Source organism: Pseudopodoces humilis, chromosome 19 (genome assembly GCF_049639895.1).
Source record: "Pseudopodoces humilis isolate 2021_Gansu_Grassland_sample_001 chromosome 19, ASM4963989v1, whole genome shotgun sequence".
Taxonomy (NCBI): Eukaryota; Metazoa; Chordata; class Aves; order Passeriformes; family Paridae; genus Pseudopodoces; species Pseudopodoces humilis.
In genome coordinates this window covers 8772904-8794906 of record NC_142218.1, presented here as the reverse complement: position 1 = coordinate 8794906, position 22003 = coordinate 8772904, and the positions used below count along the sequence as shown (strand labels likewise).

The window sequence follows — 22003 nt, the reverse complement described above, 5'->3', positions numbered from 1 at the left end:
TCTCCACTCAGCAGGGAAGCAGTAAGTTTCCCACCTAATCTTCTGCAACCTTCAGACTCCTAACAACTGTAAGAAGCAAAGCAATGGGTAGTTATTAAATTAATGACTTCATCCCCAAGCTGGTCATAAATATTTTATAGTTTTATCTCTCCACCCTGTAGACTGCTCTAGACAGACCAGACTGTTTATTAATCTAGCTTCTGGATTTATGTTATTTAATTGCTAAACAGCCTCAGCATGGTTAGACTGGATTATTAAATGTTGGAGCCAGAGAAGGAGTCCTCTAACAAATGGCAAAACCCGAGGAGCTTGATCTTGGACTTGGCTTATCAAAACCCACTTCCCTGCAGTGCTAAGGCCAGGTTATCCCCTGTTTGAGTCCAAACCATTCAACCATTGCCTTGTGCTCGGTGGAGGTGGAGTTTGGGACTAGTGAGTAAGGAAGAGGCAAGGAAAAGTTCTGGCACATCCTGGTTTTGATAAGGATGTGCTGGTGTTAACCTGCGGTGGGCAGGATGCTGCGAGGGCATCTTAGCATGTTCAGGTCCTTCTGGGGAAGCTCAGGCAGAGATGTCCTTGTTCTATTCCTTCATGGCTCATGTTTCTTTGGGTCATCACAGATAGTCCCTGTCATTTAAATAAAAGAGCAGTGCAGTCATAAATTTGAAGGCAGGCTTTAGAGGTTCTTATACTTCCTTGTTGATAGGGTCAAAAATGTCTTTAAAACAGATACTACCGTTTTCACAAGAGTTACTGGTTTATTCATCCCACTGAGAGATGTGGATGGAGGCAGCTGGAATAACAAGAGCTATTTGTCTGAGGAATGCATCATCCTCATGCTTTCCAAAGCCTCCATCCCACGAGCCCTTTTGTACAAAGCAGGAGGTCTTTCAGGATATGCCTCCTCATAAAAGTGTAGGAGAATTGAGTGTGCTAACAAGGTCAGAGCCTTTGAATCCAACCAAGCTGTTGGAGCAATTTCCAGCTCTGTTGGCTGCTCTATTGGCTGCAGTGTCATCTCCAGCCCATCCCATTGCTCCCCAGCCTCTGCATTGTCTTTCTGTGGCCCAAGGTGCGTGAATTTGATGCTGAATGACATCTCTGAAGAGCAAAGTTGCTTTCTCTCCCCAGTAGCCTGATGGGAGCAAGGCAACCCCTTCCTGACCACCCAGCTGTGAGTTTTTCAGGACCCCTTGGTTGTGCGAGCAGGGTGAGTGGTTCGAGCCTCCACTTAGAGGAGCTGTGGAACAAGGGGAACAAAAACCAGAAAAATGCACGAAGCTGGGAAAGACCCCCCTCTTTCTGCTTACAGCTGAAAGCCGTGGCTGGAACGCCTCTCTGGGAGAGATTAGGTCAATGCTGACAATTGGAAGGTACCACTGGAGGAATGGGTCATTAGCAGCTTTTAACAATTAACAGCGGCATCAGTGAGGCCAAATGACTCTCGTTAGTCAATGGTTTATCGATGTGTTTAGAGACAACCGTATGCTGACAAGTATCTTTCCCCTGGCATCCTTGATGCCAAAGGCCCACTCTGACATTCTGCTCTCACCCTACGCCCTGTTGGAAGAGGCTTAAGAGCTCTCCTAAGCACACCTATAAACTGACAGTGCACCGTCTTAAACCAATTCAATTCCCTTCCCTGCGATAAAGGATGCCAGTTCCGAGAAGATAACATCTCCCAGTGATGGCTCCCCGAGCTGCAATTTAGCACAAATCTGAGCGCTCTATTATCCAGCTCAGCCAATTCGTTAAGGAAGGACAGGCGAGCACATCTATTAGCTCGATCATCATAATCAAATATTGGCACAAGGAACTGCTCGGCGCTGCAAAGTCGAGCGAAACCCCCATAAAACAATTATGTGCCCTTCAGGAAAACAACGTGCCAGCTGGTGAGGTGAACATGAGTCCGACTGTTTTTCCTCCTGTGAGAAAAGGACAAAATCCCTTCAACTCCAGGTTAAGTCCAGCAAAGCCTCAAAGCGACTTTATTCTTGGGGCTCCTGGGCAAGCTGGGCTCCATCTCCAGCAGTCCTCATTGCTGGGGGTGTTTATTCTCAGGGACCACTGGCTAAGGGGTGCTAAGCCTGTCCTAAGCTTCTGCCAGTTGTTCTGCACCTGGACATCTTGCAGGCAGAAAATGAAGGCAGAAAAAACTTCCAGTGAACACCCATGGCCATGTACATGCTCAAGGAAAGGCTTTAGGAAATCTTCCTTCTACCCAAACTTTTCTCTACATTTTTCTGACTACAGTTCTTGCCTTTTTGGATGTGTTTTACTCTGCCCCTTCACTTTTGTGCCTGGCAGGGCCACCTCCTTGTGCTGTAACCCAGCAGTGCTTGTGCTTCTGTGCAGAGACAGACAGAGGAGTTCAGTTCAGTTAATCAGACAATTGAATTTATTGGTGATGAACCTGCCTGAAATTCCCATTTGATCCAATTTACACAGCTCCAAATGGCCTTAACATGGTTTACCTTATTTCACCTCTGCTACAGCAGAGCAAAACTGAATTTTGCCAACTTTAGAAATTATGTCTCCAACACAGTGATCAGTGAAAAATTCTCTTCATTGCCACAGCTTCAAAACATGAACACTTACCAGAGAAAAGGTTCTGTTCTTCCAGGAGGGCAATCTGTGAACATCACAGTTGGGTTGATGCAACTGAACAAATCTTGTTGACAAAAATCAGGTTTTGAAGTTTTTTTGGAAATCCAGGAAGGAAAAGTGTCCATCTCTTTGTTGAATCCCAGGGCTGGCATCTCCTGTACTGCTTCTGAAGGCATCACCTCTGCTCACAGCACCTGTGGGAGAACAAAACCACAAGATCATGAAATCCTAGAATGGTTTGGACTGAAAGAGACTTTAAGGACCATCTCATTCCAACCCCCTGCCATGGGCAGGGACAGCTTCCACTGTCCCAGGTTGTTCCAAGCCCTGCCCAACCTGGCCTTGAACACTTCCTGGGATGGGGCAGCCACAGCTGCTCTGGGCACCCTGTGCCAGCACATCACCATCCTCACTGGGAAGAATTCCTTCCCCATATCCCACCTAGCCCTGCTCTCTATCAGTGTGAATCCAATCCCCCTTGTCCTGTCACTCCACGCCCTTGCCCCAAGTCCCTCTCTACCTCTTGGATGTCCTTCAGACACTGGAAGAGCCTCTTCTCCAGGCTGAACACCCCCAGCTCTCTCAGCCTGTCTCCACAGTAGAGTTGTGGGCATGTGGAGCACTGGGGGTTCAGGGGGAAAGTCCTGCCCAGGGGAATTCTGCCTTCAGCCTTCCTGGGACTTCTGATTCCCATCACAGCACTGGTGGGATTTTAAGCACCTGCCTGACTGGATGGTGGCAGCTCCTTGTTCTCCAAAGCCTTCAGAGGTACCAAACCTAAATTCCCCTGAAATCTCCTAGCTCAGGAGGTGGGAAGAGCCAGGTGGGAGGTGAACAGTCCCTGGCTAGAACTTCAGGTCAGCAGGGCCACACTGACCACCCCCAAGCCATGGTGCAGGACAAGGACAAAGCCCAGTGGGGACACATTGGCAGCAGCTCGAAGAAAGACCATAGGAACTAAAGTCACAAACAGAACTGGGTTTTATTATGAAATAACCCTGCCAGTACATAAGGAAGTTCTGTCTGCAAAATACATTTCCTGAGGAAAGTAGATCACAGTATTCGTTTTCACAGAATAACATGTAGCCTGCTATAACTTTCAATGTGACTCTTTATTATTTAAATATTAACAGTATTCCTTCACATAAACAAGTACTCAGTCATCACATAACCAACACACAAACGACAAAATAAATATACAACAAGAGCACAGTTCATTTTTTTCCCGACTTAAATATTAAATAAATAATAAATACAGAATTTTTATTTCCTGTTATCAGTGCCTGAAACAATACGAATGAAAAAGAAAAGAAAAACTGAAAAAGTCTCTCTTCCCCCAGTGCCCCTGCCCCCACAAAAAAACAAACCAAAAAATTATCAAAATGTCTCAGTTATAAAATATCTTTAAAAAAATTCCCATCATTAAAAGAATAAATAACAAAATATATAAAAAATAACTTGGTTGCATCAAAATTACAAGTAGGAGTTGTAGATAGGGGTTTTTTCTTTTTTTTCTTTTTTTTGGAATATCATATTTATGGTCAAAAGTTTTAATTTTTAAATTTTTTTTGCTTCTTTTATCTTCATTTCTATGGTGCAGTGTCCAGTTTAAAATAAGTATAAAATTAATAAATAAAAAAGTTAAATAAATAGCAAAAAGTTAACATAAGGTGTTGTAAATATAAATTACATACATCTTGCCAAAATTAAATAATTTACAGGATAATTAAACTAACTACTTTTTTTTTTCTTCTCTTTCTTCCAGTAAGTGCAATTTCTCTACTTTTAAATACTAACTGAATTGCAGTCACAATCAATTTGGACTCTATTTACATGTTAAGAACATTGTGTTTTTAACACCTCAAATTTTATACTTTTTTTTCCCTTTTTTTTTTTGCATTTTTGCACTTGGAATGGGTTCTAAAATAAGTGAACTCGTGGAGTCTCATCCTGCAAACACTTAAGTGTGGGAGCAAGCCCACCCAGGCCAGCTGCCCTATGGAACTTAACACAGGGATCAACTCCAATCAAGCCACTCATGGGCTTCCAGGCCAGATCCAGTAGCCATGGTAGTCACTGGGACTTTCCACTGACTTCTCCAAATTGGGAATTATACCCTAAATATCTGCAGGATTTGGCTCGAAATGACACCACACTCTTGCCTTTTGTTGGGGTCAACAAGATCCTCCCCAGCTCTGCCTGCCCCACGGCTGGGAGTGATACAGGATATGGGATGTGGGATGCTCCCACGCCGGGGTCCCTCGGGGGGGTTTTTCCCCACTGAAGTGTTTGGAGAAGGAAGCGAGCTCCGGATGGGAGCAAATGTGAGGAGCAGCCCCGTGGGGTGACAGCCGGCTCTGGCCATGGAGCAGTGCTGCAGAGCATCACCCCAAAGACATTCAAAGAGTTGTTCTCTAAGTGCACAGAGGGCTGCGTGTGCCCAGCTGTTTAGAACTGCTTCTTTGGAAAAATTCCCAATACCTGAATGCTCTTTTTTTTTTCCTTTTCTTTTTTTATATTTTTTTGTGTTGTAGTATGGCGATCATGCTGCGATTTCACGCAAATCCTAGAACACCAAACCAAACCATCCTCATTGCCCTGTGGATACATGTAAGGAATCAACTCCTGGTTCACGGTACGTAAGCACTTTGCTGGCCATCAATTAACATCTCTCTTTTTGTTGGTTTTTGCTTTTTTTTTTATTTGATTTGTTTTGCTTTGTTCATCAGAATCTCAACCCTTCTCTGGCATTGATGTATGATCTCTGGACTGGCAGTACTGCGCCACTGTAGGGATGATCACAATAATGAAAAGAACCAGAACTGTCATCAAACGGATTTCCAAAAAATCATATACACCGGACCATGACACATTAAAGAAATTCTTCTGTTTGAAATATCTGGAATTGGCCTATTCATAATAGCTACTCTCATATTTAAGACAGACAAAGGAATACTGTAGTTGCAAACTCCAAAAGCTTCCCTGAGAACCTTTTTTCCATTGCGCTTTCCACTGGAGATCCAGAACTGCTCTTCGGATTTCTTTCAGAAAATAAAAATAAGCTACTTTATAATACTTCAGAGTTCCCATGCCCAGTGGATATCTGAACACTTCGGGGTTGGGAGGCCCAGCACAGGTTCAGATTTACAGGTAGCTTGCAGCTCCAGCACTTGTAGCAACACAGAACATAACTCATGTGTGAGTAGGTGATCTGGACATACGACCATAGACAACATGAGGGTTTAAGCCAGTCATACGCTAGTCTTGGATCAGACAAGACCCTGTTCTTGTAACATTTTAACCCTTGGATCAATTCTGCAAGAGCAGACAACTCATGGATGATGCCTGCTCTTCACCTGCTACCAAGCCCCACAGCCTACTGGAGAATTTAACCTTCCATCCTGATCTACCTTGTAGTCCAAGTAGAAAAATTCCCACTTTTCTCAAGAAGGTCCAAAGTTAAGTAAACGAGAACATTGAGTTTGATCAGTTCCATGTCTCAGAAATGGCCTCTTGGTTACATTTTGGTCCTTTTTTTTTTTAATTTTTTTCATTCATTAGACAAGTTTCCTAACTTGTAAACCTGAATACTTGGAGGGGAGGTTCCATCTTACAGTCTGTTTGCTTGCTGCTTTCCATCCCACGGCACTACACCTGGATGCCCTTGACGGCTTGCTTGATGCTCTCCAGCAGGTCCTTGTTCTCTGGGTTTTGGTAGCACTCCTGGTTGGTGTACATGTCTGTCAGAGTGTTCACATAGGCATCAAAGTTCTGCTCACTAATTGGCTCCTGCAGTCAAAAAAAAAAAAAAAAAGCCAAATATAAAAGTGTTAGTGGGAGAACAGGAAGAGAATGAGAGTCTTTGTAATAAATCATCTGCGTATTTCAGTGACCAGAGAAGTTGTGGATTCCTGAAAGTGCTCAAGACCAGGCTTGGAGAAACCTGGTCTGGTGGAAGGTGTCCTAACCCATGGTAGAGGGCTGGAACAGTGTGAGTTTTAAAGTCCCTTCTGACCCAAACAATTCCATGATTCTCTGTATGTACAGACAGCCAAAGGTCTCCACGTCAAAGCCCTTTTGTCCGCAGTGCTGCATCTAAAGGAATCTCATCACTGCCCTAATCCCGCCGGATCTTAAACAGGTCCTTAATTTTATGCACTGGCCTTGTGGGGCTATTAACAGCACCAGGTTAAGTGTGTGCAGGCAGCCTGACAGGCTGGAGGCTGAATTAAGGCATGGAAATGAAGGGCTGGAGGACGACAGGACTGCTGAAACATCACGAAGCGAACCAAAGGCAAGGTTGGGTCACCTTGGGCTCACAGCTGCCCAGCCCAGCTCTGCTGCAGCACAGCTCCTGCTTTCGAGGGGCATTGCAGGTATCTAACTTGGGCTTAATGGGGGGAAAAAGAGAGGGAAATGGAAGAAAAAGAACAGGAGTAAAATGAGCATAAAAGTCTCATGGGCATCATTTAATTAGAGTTGCCTGAAACCTTGAAAAAATATTTGCTGAACAGTTTATTTGACCTTTATGTGTCAAATACTTGACAAAAAAGCTCTCAGCGAGTGGTTTTCTGCCAGTTAGGCAGCTGGGTGAATACTATCCAAAACTGCTCTGCTGGAGGGTGGCTTCTCTCCAACCAGCCTGAATTTAAATACAAACCCCAATGAAAAGGATTCCCGAAAAAAAAGAAAAAGGAAAAAAAGGGGTGGAAGAAAAAATAAATCAAAAGCTCATTCCTCTGATCATTGCAATGGTCTTTCTGAGTTGTAAGAGGACAGCTTCCTCAACAACACGAGCCCCACCTCCTCACACCTGGTTTTGACAACAGTAATTACATTCCTGGGAATAGAAAGAAGGTAATTAATAGCCTTTTGTGGTTTTACTATTTTAATGCAGTCTTTTCATTTCTCAGTAACTCTATGGTAACATGCTGTGGGCTGTTAGACCTTGTTAAATTAAACAAAATACACTCTCTTTAAGAATGCTATTCTTTAGCTGCCAGCTATTCAAAACTCAATTGAAACTACCTGCATTATAATGGGAGCTCTAAGATCTTTCTGACGTTGAAATCCAATCCCTCCTGATCTCTGCTTGTGCTGTCTTAGCCTAAAAGGCACTGGGTGCCCTTGATAAAGTTTCCTATTTTGTGATAGTGCTCCCAGATGTAATGAGACAGAACAATAGATACAAAGGGAGATCAGCAGAAAATGACAACAAAAGGGAGATATAATGCAAGCTTCAGAGATAAGGGAAAAGTAGTGATCTTACAAAGGACACATAGGTGTATGGAAAGAAATTCTCCCAGTCTTTAATTGTGAAAAAGCCTTATCGTGAACTGGGTTTGGCACAGCTGCCTCGATGACATCAGCTTGAGCTGAGCACTGTCAAAGTTTCTTACCATGTGTGGAAGGCGGATATTGGCAAGACTTTGGATGAGAGCCTGGCTCAACCCTGAGAGCTCCAGGAACAGGGCTTCATTTTGCTCCTCTATGATTTTGTTTTCCTCCTCAATGTTCTTCAGGTTCTTCTCCATGGTGGAGATCTGTGGAGCAAGGAGCACGGCAGGGTTACCAACCCTCAGCAGGGGTACCCCTAACACCCTGCACCCCTGGGCTTGAATGCATGGCCAAGGACACCAACCTGGGACTGGAGTTTCACCATGGCTGCTTCCATCTCCGAGTTGGACTCGTTCAGCTCACTGATCTCCTTGTTCAGCTGCTTGATCTCCTCATCGTTCTCCAGAACTGCAGGAGGGAAGGTCATGGGCAGTCAACAAATGCTCTTGGGGAGAGCAAAAGTGTTGAACTTTCTGCTGAGCCCTTCCTGCCTGCACTGTCCTTACCTTGGCTTTTACAGCCTCAAAACCAGTCATACCTCTCACCTGCCAGTTTTTTTTCCCTATTTTTTTATAATTAATATTTTTATTATCACAGTTCAATGATACTTGAACAGGTCAATATGTAAATGCAAAAGCAAAGGACAGCAGAGCAGTTGGACTCCAACACATCCCCACACCCGGCAAGGTTGATTGTCCTGAACAGTCAGGTCACTCTCTCCAGTCCTGAGTTTGGAATGATGCCATTTAAAAAACTAATACATGTCTTGATGAGAAATTACAAGGTCCATAAAATAAAGCAATATTTCTAGAGGAGTGCAGGTATTTATAGGTTCCAAACGATCAAGTTCAATGCTTGAACCTTGTGAAATACCACAGAATGCTCAGTAATAGTCCTGGAAATGCAAAGTGCCATCGCTAACAAAATTCCAGATCCAGAAATATCTCAGTATTAAAAGCCCTGAATAGGTGAAAATTGCTGAATGACTGCAAGGGATTTGTAAAAATGCCAGTGAATATATGAAAAAAAAAATCTAAATTTCAGCATTACTTCTTTTGCCTTCTTTATTATTGCTCCCTTAAAATGTGTGACTCAAGGAGTGAGACAGGTACCATGCCACCACAAACACCAGAAAACACAAGGAATGGGTCTTCAAAGTTCATGATGTCCTTGAAACCTGTGCCCAGATTTCAGCTGAAACCTCCCCAGTCTAAAAAGAAAAAGATCTATGGGCTCAATACCCTGACACTCCTGCAAGGCAAAGGAGTGAAAAATCTTACCGTCGCTGGTCTTGAACTTTGTGTTGAGAATTTCATCCCCTGAGAGTTTTCCTTTCTTGCCAGCAAAAGTAGCTCTTGGACACCCTGACAAACTGAAAAACAAGTAAAAATGGGTTTCATAAACTCTCAGTATTTATAGGTGCTTACGTACCCAACATAAGAGCATGTGCCATTTGGTGGAATTCAAGCTGCGAGACAGTTCTTCTGAAAGCTTTTTATGGTACAGAGGAAATTGCTTTATGAATAATGCCACAAAATGCCCCATTTATAAAGTGGGAGCAATTTTCTTTAAGCAAAGATTAAAAACACATTGCTTCCTGAAAAAGGAGGTGTGCCAGGTGTGGAGGGTGAGATGAGTCTGGTTGTCTTGGGCACCAAACTCCTATTTGTAGTACTCAAATTCTGTTCCAGCATGCAAACAGAGATTTAGATGAGAGGTTAGGAAGAAATTCTTCCCTGTGAGGGTAGTGAGGCCAGAGTTGCCCAGAGAAGCTGTGGCTGCCCCATTGCTGGAAGCGTTCAGGGCCAGGTTGGACAGGGCTTGAAGCAACCTGGTCTTGAGGAAAGTGTCCCTGCCTGTGGCAGGGGGTTGGAATGAGATTCTGAGTTTTAAGGTCCCTTCCAACCCAAACCATTCTGTGATTCTGTGAATATTAAAACAACCGCACATTTTCTCTATTCAGTAAACTTCAGCCTGACTGAGCTCAGCATCAAAACCACCAGTTCTTGAGCCTTGCATGAGGAGCTGAATGCTGCTCAAGCAGCATCCTGGGGCAGGTAAGTTTGTCCACAGCAAAACCATCACACTCACACTGACTTGAACCCTGGGATTTACCTCCTGTGAGTGAGGAAGCTCCCGTTGGCATGGCCAGAACCGTCACAGCCTGGGGTGGGGCAGGTTGGGCCTTCATTCTTCAAGGACTTCCAGGAGAAGGAGGAGCCGTTGAGAGATCCTTCCTTCTGCCTGCGGGCTGCCAGAGGACACCCCGAGGCGCTCCGGTGAGACGCGTACTTGCCGCTGATGTGTCCCAGCCCAACGCAGCCCGGGACCGGACACCTGGGGAATCACACAACGTTACAGCGCGGCAGCCAAGAGGAAGGAACAGATTGAGGGAATAAAGGTGTAAGGAAATTATGGATGAGCAGGAATGAGGAAGCCTGGGAAGAGAGCATTTGCATTTGGGTCTCGTCTGGAGTTTAACAGGGGAGGTACTTGGTTGATGGAAAGAGCAGATGGGAAATTAAGAGCTGAGAGTGCTCCTTCAAGAGAGCCAAAGAGAATCAAGGAGAATTCTGCAGGAGGGAGGTCTGTGGAGGTCACATCACACACAGCAAAAGTAGGTCCCAGTGGTGTCAGGAACCAGGTATTTGGTGCCTTACTGGGGACAAAAATGGCAGGCTGGGCTGTCTGACATGGGATCCTGTGTACCCCAGGGCTGACAGCCACACTGAACCATCACACACGTACTGCTGGCTCTGCCGGGTGTCACTGCTGATGAACCCAGGCCCATCTCTTATCACCCTTGACCCTCAAGGGCACTGTCTGTGCCCTTGGGGACACAGCTCTCCCCAGGAGCCAGTCCCTGGGCCAGGAGCTGTTCAGGCTGTGCACAAAGAGCTGCAGCCCTGTTCCTGCCAGGAGGGGATCCGAGGGATTTCTGAGCCTGCATCACATCAGACAGGACAAATCACTGAGCCATCACACACCCTGCAGCCACGGCATGGCCTTGCCTGCCTCCCCCTTCACATCCTGCTTCTCTGGGAAGATCAACCCACGCTCTCGAGGGGATAAAGTGGGAATTATCATCAAGACAGCACATGAGCCCTGCCCTTACCAGACTTCTGCCTCTTTATGGCCAGTTGAAACTCACGGGAGCTGCGAGGAGCCTTGTGGAATCACCAACACAACTTGTGCTACTGCCAAGCACACCAGTGGCTCTCTAAAAGGCACCTTTTTCCTCCCTCCTCACCTAATGGCATTCTTCCTAAATCCAGCCTCCTGCAAGCCCAGTTTATCCATCAGGGTTTCTCCTGTGGTTTGCATTTGTTTTAAAAATGCTTGCCAATTATAAATACAGTTAAAAGTTTATTACTCAAGGGAGGTTGCTCAAAAATAGGGGAGGTGGAAAGAGGTAAGGAAAGACAAAAATAACCCCCATATCCTCAGTTTGGAAGCAATTAGGGACTTTGAGTCTCTCCAGCAAAAGCATTCGTAGAGCTGCTCCTGAAAATCACAAGCTGCGTTTCACCACAGAAATTATTGCCCTGATTGTTTACATTCCACACAAAAGGGAGATGACAGCAAAAGGGGGGGGCCCTACACCCAGCCTTTTCCCAAGATAATTTGAAAAATGCTGATCTCGATTTTAATCAGCTGCAAATGCAGCACAATTCACTTATAATATCCCTGCCAGCAGGATCCTCAGTAAATTCATAACATCATTGCTTTTATATGATCACGAGCAAATTACTGAATCCTCAGGAGGAAAAGGAGAAGGGGGAGAGGGGGGAAGAGCAAGAGAGAAAGTGACAGACCCCAGCATTTCGTATGCAGCCGTTACAGCCCAACCATTACATATTTTACACCGTTAATTTAACTTTTATTACATTTTCATTGTTAAAAAAATAAACCAGAGCCTTATTGTGCAAAACAGCTGTCTTGGACATATTTTAAATTATTTTTTTTTACATTATTATTATTTAATGGGAGCACCAGTAGTGTTTGATCCATTAGACACCTGTGGATGCTCCCGCTCTATGGGCTGGGCTGAAGGTTGAGGTAATCTGTTCAATCACGTCTGCAGCAAATTACTTGAAGGATGAACAGCACAAACAACAGGGACTAAATGACTTTCTCCTCGGTGACGAAGTGCAAAACTCGGCCGGGTTCCAAGCGGAGCTCAGTGCAGACAGAGGAAGGATTTAGAGCCAAAGCTCCTTAAGATAAACCCCCACCAGGCACACCTTGCCGTGGGTGGTGGGACAAACACTTCCACAGGCTGGGGGAAGGCACCAGCCAGGGATTGTTGTGCCACGTTGTTTTGCACATCTCAGAGGAGCTTCTGCTCCTGCTGGGTGTGCTGGAGGGGAGGGGGTTGCTGTCTGGGCCATGGAATGTTAGGGGAAGCCTTCGCATCCTGCTGCTGCAGAGACCCTCACAGCCCATCCCACATTTCCTGCACCCATGTCCATGGTTCCACCAAGACCTGTCTGGGAGTGGGTGGCACCAGCTTTCTAGGAGTCAGAAAATCCAGCTTTGGTGATGCTCCTACCCCATTTGGAGCCTGGAACCTAGAGAATCTATGGATGCCCCACACCTGGAAGTGTCCAAGGTCAGACTGGATGGGTCTTTTAGAAATCTGGTCTAGTGGAAAGTGTCCCACCCCATGGCAGAGGGTTGGAATGAGGTGAGATTTAAGATCCCTTCCAACCCAAACGATTATATGATTCCTTGCAACTTTATCTTCCCAGTGTTTGCATCTTTAGGATGGACTAGGAGAAACCCAGCCCCTGGTGAGGATGCTGGTGGGGACCCTCACTCTGCTGTGGGTGTCCTGCCAGCCCACCCCATGTTCCCCATAATAAAACAGCCACACAAAAACTCCTTTCTCCTTGCACTGGGAAGTGATTTCTGTGCAGAGAAACCACAGTGGGGAAACTGCTTGGCACATTCCTGCCCTGTCCTGCCCTGAATGGGGAAGGCACAAATGAGCAAAGTCACAGCTTCCCCAGCCCCACAGGGCACGAGTCCCTGGGGAAACCATGGGGAGGGGTGACCTCCCCACTGGGGGCTCCAACCATGCTGAGAGCAAAGGTACAACAGCCAGCAGTTGCACATCACAAATTTGCAGCCTGCCCTTTCCATCCCTGTGTCCCTGGTTAATGGCACAGCATTGCAACACCACCAGCAATTCAGTGTGTTTGAGCCAAAAGAGGCTTTTTTCCTGCAGCTTCTCAAGTAGGTTGCTTAATTTTTAATAAACTCTGCTAACTCCTGCTAATTACCACACGGCTCATTTAACTGGGAGGCTTTCCTTCCTGTAGACTGAGGAGGAAGAACAGAGCAGATGGCTCAAATATCATCTTTTTCTGAAAGGTCCTTCCCCCCCAGCAGGCGCATCCCAGCTTCCCACAGCCCCCGCAGGTTCTTCCACCCCCTCTGGGTCCCACTTTGGCTCAGCCTCTTCTCCAGGCCAAAACCTGGGCACATGGAGAGATCCACCTCTGCTCCTCTGCGAGGGCAAGACCTGCCCTGGGAGTAAAATATTTTTTAAAAAAGGTCCATTTGGAGACAGTCTGCTGAGTCAAGGGTTTTGGACAGATATGCCAGTGCTCATGGGCAACCAGAAACTCCTAGAAGTGGTTGATAATTTTTTTCCATGTTTCTTCTTTACCCCCTTCCACTTGCACTTGCTGGGTGAGTGTACAGGCTTCAGAAAGGCTGGGGATGCTCTGAGGTAACTAAAATATATAGGGTCCTGGAGTCAGTGCTGCCTTTCATGTCCTGTAGCTGTGTAAGGAGATACAGATCCCAGACCCCACATGCTGAGCCTGTGATGTTCAGACTTGCTAAAAGTCAGGACAAATGGATTTCACAGCTCATGAAAACTCCTGAGGTGGACTAGGTAATTTCAAATCTCTATTCCCCACAGGAGTAAACCCCCTGGGATGTTTTGAAAACTTCAGCCTGAGGCAGCAGAGAAAGGTTTTTTCAGCTCACTTAGAATATTCTGCCCTGGCAAAGACTCCACACAACACAACTTATTCAGGATTACCAGATCCTGACCCAGCTCAGTGCTGGGTAGTTTCTACTTCTGATCTGCTCCTGGCAGATAAGCCAGTCCATCAGCCCTTTCCTGCCCACTGCTTCCCAAAAACCTGCAATGTTTGGCTTGACTTGGGATTTTACCATCATTTACAACACCAGTGTGGCTTTCCAGGAATTATACAAAGTACAGGGAGCAGAGAAACTGTTTGTGCCCTGCCAACCTACCTTTCACACCTGCAAGAAAGCTACACCATTACCTCCCCACCACCCAATTTTTCCATCAAACATCAAAATTGCAACACCAGAACACAGCAAAGAGCTTTGGCAGAGGATGCCCAAAGCAGAGTGAGCGAGGGGGATGTGGGGTGGGTGCTGATCCCCCACGTAAATCTGTGTGAGTCAAAGTGGATGGAGTGACAAGCTCTGTTCAGGAGTTATTTCCAGACTTACTTCATCAGCTCTGGGTCTTCTTTGTCATCCTTTGTCGGGGTGATCTTGATCCCACTTTTCTTGGCACGAGGGCAGCCTGACAGACTGTGGTTAAAAAGAGAAGAAAGGCCTGTCTCACTGGCAGAATCTCTGCATTTGCTATTCCCCTGCTTCAGTCATCTTTCCCTTGAATTTGGCACAGTGTTTTTGATCTCTCTCGTTTTGCAGCTTCACATCACGAGGAGAAGTCAGAAGGAAAAAAAATAGTAAAAAATTGAGGGAGATGGACAGTAATTAATGGTGTCTAGATAAGAAGATATCTGCTAACAGCTTGCAATGTTTAATGGAATTGTTGAAACAGAAGGCTCAGATCTCTGCTATTAATGTTCTAAAGTGATAATAGAAGTCATAAATAGGTAGCAATATTAACAGGAACATTGCATCAGCTAAAATCTGACCCTTTGTCTTTTATTCTGTTGAAAGGAGCTTCTAATCAGATGCTGGAAACATCAGAAAAAAAAAAAAAGAAGTCAGATTAAAGAGATGAAAATAGGCTTCAGTTGTCAGTAACATTAATGTTTTATTCAGAACTTTACAACTCTGCCCACTGCAGGGAAAAAAAAAAAAAAAGCAACAACACAGAAAGAGGCTAGAGAGAAAATAATTTAAGGAAGATCTTACCTTCTATGCGATGCATAATTTCCTGTTATGTGACCAGAGCCATCACAACCAGGAGTAGGGCACCTGCAGAGGCAAAGGAGGCTCAGGTTAGCCTGGGGTTGTGAGCAGGGGATTGACACTCTGTGACAGCTCTTCTCAAAGAGAAATCTGGGCACTGGCAGCACAGGAGCAGGCTTCTCCTTCCTGCCCCTTCCCCCTCTGCAAGGACAAGGTTTGGTCTGTAATATCCATGGTACTGAAGTCAATGCATGATGTGGCATTGGAGAGGAACATCTGTGGGATGTTGGGAGCACAGTGAGGGGCTGCTCTCCCATGGGGAGACACAGTTCCCAGCCTGTGTCCCCACCCTTGTGCAGGGGCCACCTCAGGAGATGATAATGAGCTAAAATATCCCTCCTGGACAGTGTTTGTCATCTTAAGGAAGGCATAAGGAGACAGCTGGGGCCATCCAGGGCCAGCAGGTTGGAACCAAGCAGAGACAAGAAACCAGAAAAGCAGCTGACAGCTCTGGACAGCAGGGCCACCATGGCCACCACCAGGGTCAGGTCTTGGTGACTTGGGGAGCAAAAATCTCAGTGAGGGCAAACGGGCAGCCCATGGCAGGAGGGCTCACAGACTGCAAACGTGGCCAATGCCTCTGATGGAATAAGATGAAGAAACAGGAGGGAAAAGGTTAGATGAGCCCTGGTCCCCTCCTTCCACAACAGCATGGGCAGGGGACAGGCAGTCAGCAAGGGGACATGAGGTCACCACAGGGTTCACCAGGTCACCATGCTGGCTTTTGGGGCAGGGTCTGCCCTCGGTCCTCAGCCCTGCCTTACAAAGTCACCTCTGAAGGAGCATCCACGGCCCCGAGTTTCCAGGTGAGCATCCAGCAAAGGCTCGGGATGGCTGCTGTGATCACCCAAAGCTGCACAAAGGCTGGCAGGGGCTGTGAGCCCACCCAGCAGCACCAAGATAATGGCCCGAGTTAAGCAGCACATCATTAAGGGCTCAGAGCCAGGGCGGTGAGGGGATGTGAAGCGCCACAGCACAAAGATCTGCTCCCGGTGCTGTAGGGGACGAAGCGGACATAAAAGTTGTCATGGGGACAAGGAAGAGAGGCGAGGAGTGTTTGCAGAGGATGTGCACGCCAGCCTGCCAATTAGCCAGGGCTTTTTGAGTCAAGTGATGAAGGGGAGAGGGTGTGGGGAGGAGATGGAGGGGCTGCCGCAGGACGAGCGGGAGATGCTGAGCAAAGCTCAGGGCACATCCAAGAGCTTGCAGAGCACCCGTTCTCCTCAGGAGAGCGGCTTTCAGTGTCCCCACTTTCTCCATTCCTGTTCTTAAAGCCACCAGTGCCCGGTTGGGATGACTGGTTGGTGTCTCCAGGACATGCCAGTGAAATGATGGGAAATGTGGTGATGCACAGGCAGCTCCCAAGGTCAGGGCCCTTGGAAAAGGCAAGATGCTTTCCCCAAAGCTGGCTCTGAGCAGCCTGATGTAGCTGAAGATGTCCCTGCTCATTGCAGGGGGTTTGGCCTTTAAGGTCCCTTCCAACCCAAACTATTCCGTGGTTCTGCACTGGTGCTCTGCCCCCTGAGAGTCAGTGCAGCAATGGTTTCCACAGGTGACTTTAGTTTGGCAGCTTGGAAAACAGCTTTCTTAAAAGTCTTCTTTTTTTGTGTGTGTGTGTGTTTTTTGGGTTTTTTTTTGTTCAGAAAATACCAAAATTCTCCTCTTTGCAGCAGCTCTGAGGGAGACTTTGGCATTTGCAGGTCACTGAATAATCTCCACTGGCAAAAAAATTTGGCACCTCACCTTAGGTAGGAGAGCAGGGACATGTCCTGGTCATAGAGGGGTAACAGGGAGGCTCAGGGTCAGGAAAACATAAGTGCACATAGGTCTGATGCAGTAAGAGCAGGACACATCCAGCAGGACCTCAATGAGGGTGCAAATTCTTCAGCTCGTTTAGAAATTACAGGTTTGGGAGATGACTGTGATATTTCCCAGCTCTACACTGTTACAGTAGAAAGCAAAACTATTTCTCTGTTGTTCTAGCTTCAGGGTGGGAGGAAATTGTGAAAATACTAACGCCAAACTCTTTCTTCCTTTCAGGATTTTTAAAGAGGAGAGAGAAGTAATTTGATTTTTATTTTTAATTATCTAGAGACAAATCATACCAACAGAGACCTTTTATTGCATGTTCCAGCCGGGAGCTATTTTTTTTATATCAGGGATATTAACCCCTGAAATAGAATTTATAATAGAAACACTGACATGGTCTTATCAGGAGTTCTGAAAAGCTGTGACTGTGCAATCTATAATATCTCAAAATCCCTTCCTCCCTCCTCTGCTCCCATCATCACCAGGACATAGAAAAAAAAAGTGGTATTTGAGGAAATAATATTAACAAGCTTTTTTGGGGGCCAGAAGTCTCCTGTTTTGCACACTATTTTGATGAAAAGCTCTGTCATTGGGTGCCAGAGGGGAACATGGGATGCTGCACAGCAAGGCTGGACACAATGGGATGGGTGCTCAGGGGTGAGCTTTTGTCTGGCCCTTACTGGGAATGGCCATTGCTCTGGAGAGCTTTTAACATCTTTAACACCAATTTTCTGATCACTTGGCTATTCTTTCAAACTGTTGGAGAAACACCAGTTCAGCAAAGCTCTTTGAAGAGGTCCTTTCAAAATGTGTATGGTCTGTAGTGCGTGATTAAGTGTACTTAGCACTAATCACAGCAGTCCTTGCCATCCACCAGCAAATTCTATTTATATCAACTAATCCTGCCACCTCTGTGGTAAGGAGCAGGTGGTTAACTAACTTTTCCTGGCACCAGCCCCACACTGGTGGTGGGGCACAGAGAAGTCCAGGAGCCACCACAGGGGCCTTAGTGACCAGTGGGGCTGCCACTGACTCACCTATGGCTCCAGGAAGCCCTGATGGCACACAGGACACGGCACTTTTGGGGTTTTTTCATGGTGACTGTGCAATGTGAAGCCCTTTGTGAGGCTTTACTCTCAGTGGAGGCTCCTCAGTTGTAGTTAGGAATAGCTCTGGGTCTAAATGATCCAGAAACTGGATTCAGCAAATTCAGGGAACTCAGAGGAGACTCAGCCTGCAAGGATAGGCTGGGCCCATGAAAGAGATGATTAAAAAAAAAATCACAATGGGCTCTACCCCAGAGATGCAGATTGGTTGGAGAGGGTTGAGGTCTCCCCAGTGCTCCCAGATAAATACAATTTCACCTTTCTTTAGGGGAGGCAACCTAAGAGAGTGTTTGGGAAACCCACCTTTGAAGAACAAGCTCCTGCTGAAAAGGAGAAGACAGCAGCAAAGCTGAATATGGGATTCAGAGGAAGATACCTGAATAAAAATGTCAAAACCAGGTTCCTCCTTTCAGAAACAGCAATGGGAATGGGGAAGTTTGGATTTCTGTGAGCCCTTGACCACTGGCACGGGATCTGCCCTTGTCACCATGGCAGCTATCACCAAGCATTTGCTCACTCCCTCTTTCATTCCCTCACAAATCATGGAAATGAAGAGGAACCTCTCTCACTACATCCTAAACAGCCCCTAAAAGTAGCATAAAAATAGCATCCCAGGTTCTTCAAAAGAGTTGTCTTGGCTGTGTGCTGGTGGTGAGTTCCCAGCTGTGTCTCTACACAAAAATAAATCCAGGCTTTGGATTATTTGAGATTGACAAAAATGTTAAATGGAGAGGGTTATGGCCCAAATTAGGCGACAAGAGCTTGGGAAAAGATGCCAAGTGAAAAAGAAAATAACATGTCTACAGTGCCCAGAGGAAACCTGCCAGGTGTCCAAGTTATTTCCAATCACTGCCATCAGCCCCCTCCCCAAAATTATCCTTCCTCAAAGCCATTGCCTCTTCAACACAGCAGCTGGAAGCTGGACTCCACCAGAGCTCCTCACAGGCAGGTTTTGATCAGCTCTTTGAAAGGAGAAGGGAGGGGATGGAAAAGCAAAAGCAGAGCAAGAGGTGTGGGGGCAGGAAGGGAGAGGAGAGAAAAAAAGGGTGGAAATAAAGAAAAAAAAGGAGTTCCAAGTTGAGCACAAACATACTTGAGGTCAGCAGAGTGGGCAGCCATGAGGTTTCTGAGGCTCTTGTCAGCAAGAGGACAACCAGAAAGGCTGAAAGAGAAGAGATGGAATATCTGGATAAGCGGAAAAAAAAAAAAAAAAAAAAGGAAAAGGAAAAAGAAAAAGGGCTGGGGCATGGGGAGGGAAAGGGGCAACAGAAGAGGGGAGGAAACAGAACCAAACTATCCACATGGTAACAAACTATACCAAAAGAAAAAAAAAAAAAGCTGTTTTTAAAGTTCAAACCACAGAAAAAATGTCAACCCACCTGCGGTGAGAGGCATAGTTCCCCGTTATGTGTCCGCTGCCGTCACAGCCTGGGGTTGGGCAACTGGGCAACAACAACAACAACAAAGAGCATAAGTGTGGGAAAGGAATGGATTCCCCAAGACCCAGGGGTGGACAAAGCCAGCAGAGCCCCCTCAGGGTCTGTCTGGGGAGTCTCAGTCCAGTCCTGCTGCCAGACCCCCGACACCAGCCCCATCCATCAGATCTTGGTGTGTGTTTCCATGTCTGCATGGATATCAACCAGCTGTTTCCCTTTCAGCTCCCCTTCCTCCCTTTTTACTTCTAAGGGATCATAAGGATCCTAAAAACAATCTGGAAAAAAAACTGTGAAAAAAATGTGGCAAAGGCAAAGAAAGTGTTTGAAACCCTTAGCTGATGTTAGGTTTGGTGGCAGTGGGGGACTGACAGCAGCCTGCTGGGTGCCATGGCCTGACAGACACGGCCACCCCTGGCTGCTGCTGCCAGGCTGGATGATTCCTGCCACACTGAAGCTCTGGCTGCAGAAATCACCTAGCTCAGATTTCAGATCTGGATAAGGTGCTTCACATTTCAGCTTTCTGAAATAAGTTTTTTTTTCTTCCCAGCCCTTACAGCTGCAAAGAAAACCTTGCACACACTGTTTGCTGCCGAAAGGGAATGACAGTAACCTCTGGCTGTGCCTGGGGGTGATGGGGAGATACAGGTGAGGAATGGAAGTGGCACAAGAACTGCACCCAGACACACAGCAACACACACAGCGGGTGAGTCTGCTCCTGAGTTAACTGCAGCTAATTCATTACAGCCCTTGGGCCAGAGAGGAACAAGGATGTTAAATGGAGAGGGAAGGCTCAGGGCTGCCCATGACACCATTTCTTTATTCCATGGCTGTTTCCATTTAGGACATTTCTCTACCATCACAATAAAATTAAAGCACAGGAGAGCTTCAGGGCTCTACCTCAGAAATTTCTGTTCACATCACTGGTGGGTTTTAAAAAACCCTGCAGAGCTTTGTGTAGGGCAGCTGGTCTGAGCTTTGCTCATTTGGGGAAGATGCTGCTGCTGCTCTGCCCCCACAGATCTCCCTCCCTGGCTGCTCCCTCAGCCTCCTGCCTGCAGATAATGAGTGAGTTGGATGAGATCAGCAAAATGGTGCCCTCCAACTCCCTGTGTGATGTGTGGGAGGGTCAGAGGCACAGGAAAGAAGCCAGGAACAGCTGGGATGCCTGGGAGGGAAAACCTCCCCATCACAGCCTCCAGGCTGATTCTGACATGCTGTTAGACCAGAGCCAGGTCCAAGCTGCCGTGTTTGGCTCAAACTCCTAGACATTACCATTCCTGTGGGAATCGGTGTGGATGCACATACTCCATCCAACAGGGCAGATCTGGGTCTGTGCTTGCTGGGTCAGGGTCTCTCTACAATGCAAAATGCAACACAGCAGCAAACCTGCTGCAGCCTCAGGTCACATTTTGTGTTCCTGCAGCCTCACAGTGCTGGAGCTATTGCTGCACGCCAACAAATCCTCTCTTCTCAATGAGACACCTTGTGTTCAACACCCCCTTCAAGAAGGTGCTGAGATCCCTTGGGTGCTCTTGGCTCCACAACATCAGCCAGTGTCCCAAAACAGGAGATTAGGACATTGGGTAGGTGCCATCACCATGCCAGAAACACTCTTGCAGGAAAATACCAGGAAAAAATGTCTCTGAAAGGAGTTTCCCACAAGCCTGTCCATGAATCCAGCTTCCCTTCACCACTGCAAAGTAATATAGGAACGTATTTTACCTCCTTGATCAGAAGTTGTAGGAGGATGAGTAAGATCAATCACAGTAAGAAAGCAACAGTTCTTATTTTTAAAATGTATTTACTAATTTTGTTTCCAGCCATCCTGGCTAAGTACATATTAATAGATTTTGGAGGAAGAGACAAGGCAGGACTTACGTGAGCAGCTCTTTCTTGATGTCCTTGGAGAGGAATTTCAGCTTGAAGTTGGTTAAAGTAACTTCACCTGGGTATTTTCTCTCTTCAAAGTTCTCCTCTGACACTTCCTGCTCATCAGCTTCCGAGGAGGCAAAAGAGTGAGCAGCAGGCTCTGACTGCAAGGGAAGGGGCAGAGTTGTGGTGTGGTCATTGCTGCTGAGCTGTGCAGGGAAAGGATCCCGAGTCCATCACAGCTAAGGGTTAGTGCAGCACTGCCAGCACTGCTGAGCCCCCTGCAAGCACCTCACAGCACCCAGCCCAGAGATCCAACAGCCTGTAATTTCCTGGGGTTTTAGGAGAAATGTGTAATCCACGACTGTAAAGGGATTTACACGTGGCTTTCCCACGGTCTTGAAGGGATGAAGATCAGTGCAACCCCCTCACACTCTTCCTCAGCAGCCTCCCCATGGGCAGAGAGGCAGATGATGCTCTCAGAGCCAGAACTCTCACCCCAGCTGGGGGTCATGGCTGGATTCCCCACCTGCAGGATTAATATCGGTGCCATGCAGGGCTGTAGCTGCTAATGGCAGATATAAATCATCCTGAGAAACATCACTGCTGCAAGGGAGCTGACAG

General features: G+C 46.6%; 1 protein-coding gene across 2 annotated transcripts in view; it reads right to left on the bottom strand.

Annotated features, from left to right (window-relative positions):
- Nucleotides 1-5932: 5932 nt before the first annotated feature.
- The window catches only part of MYT1 (myelin transcription factor 1), a 57738-nt gene continuing 41667 nt past the window's right edge, over nt 5933-22003 (bottom strand). For both annotated transcript variants that reach the window (XM_088064475.1, XM_088064476.1), the window contains exons 14-23: nt 21389-21543; nt 19454-19516; nt 19168-19236; nt 15103-15165; nt 14443-14526; nt 10060-10281; nt 9225-9316; nt 8249-8352; nt 8007-8150; nt 5933-6396 (exon numbers count right to left, since the gene is read on the bottom strand). In XM_088064475.1, the coding sequence (XP_087920601.1) occupies nt 6256-6396; nt 8007-8150; nt 8249-8352; nt 9225-9316; nt 10060-10281; nt 14443-14526; nt 15103-15165; nt 19168-19236; nt 19454-19516; nt 21389-21543 (1137 nt within the window). In that variant the 3' untranslated portion in view covers nt 5933-6255. The remainder of the gene's footprint in view (nt 6397-8006; nt 8151-8248; nt 8353-9224; nt 9317-10059; nt 10282-14442; nt 14527-15102; nt 15166-19167; nt 19237-19453; nt 19517-21388; nt 21544-22003) is intronic.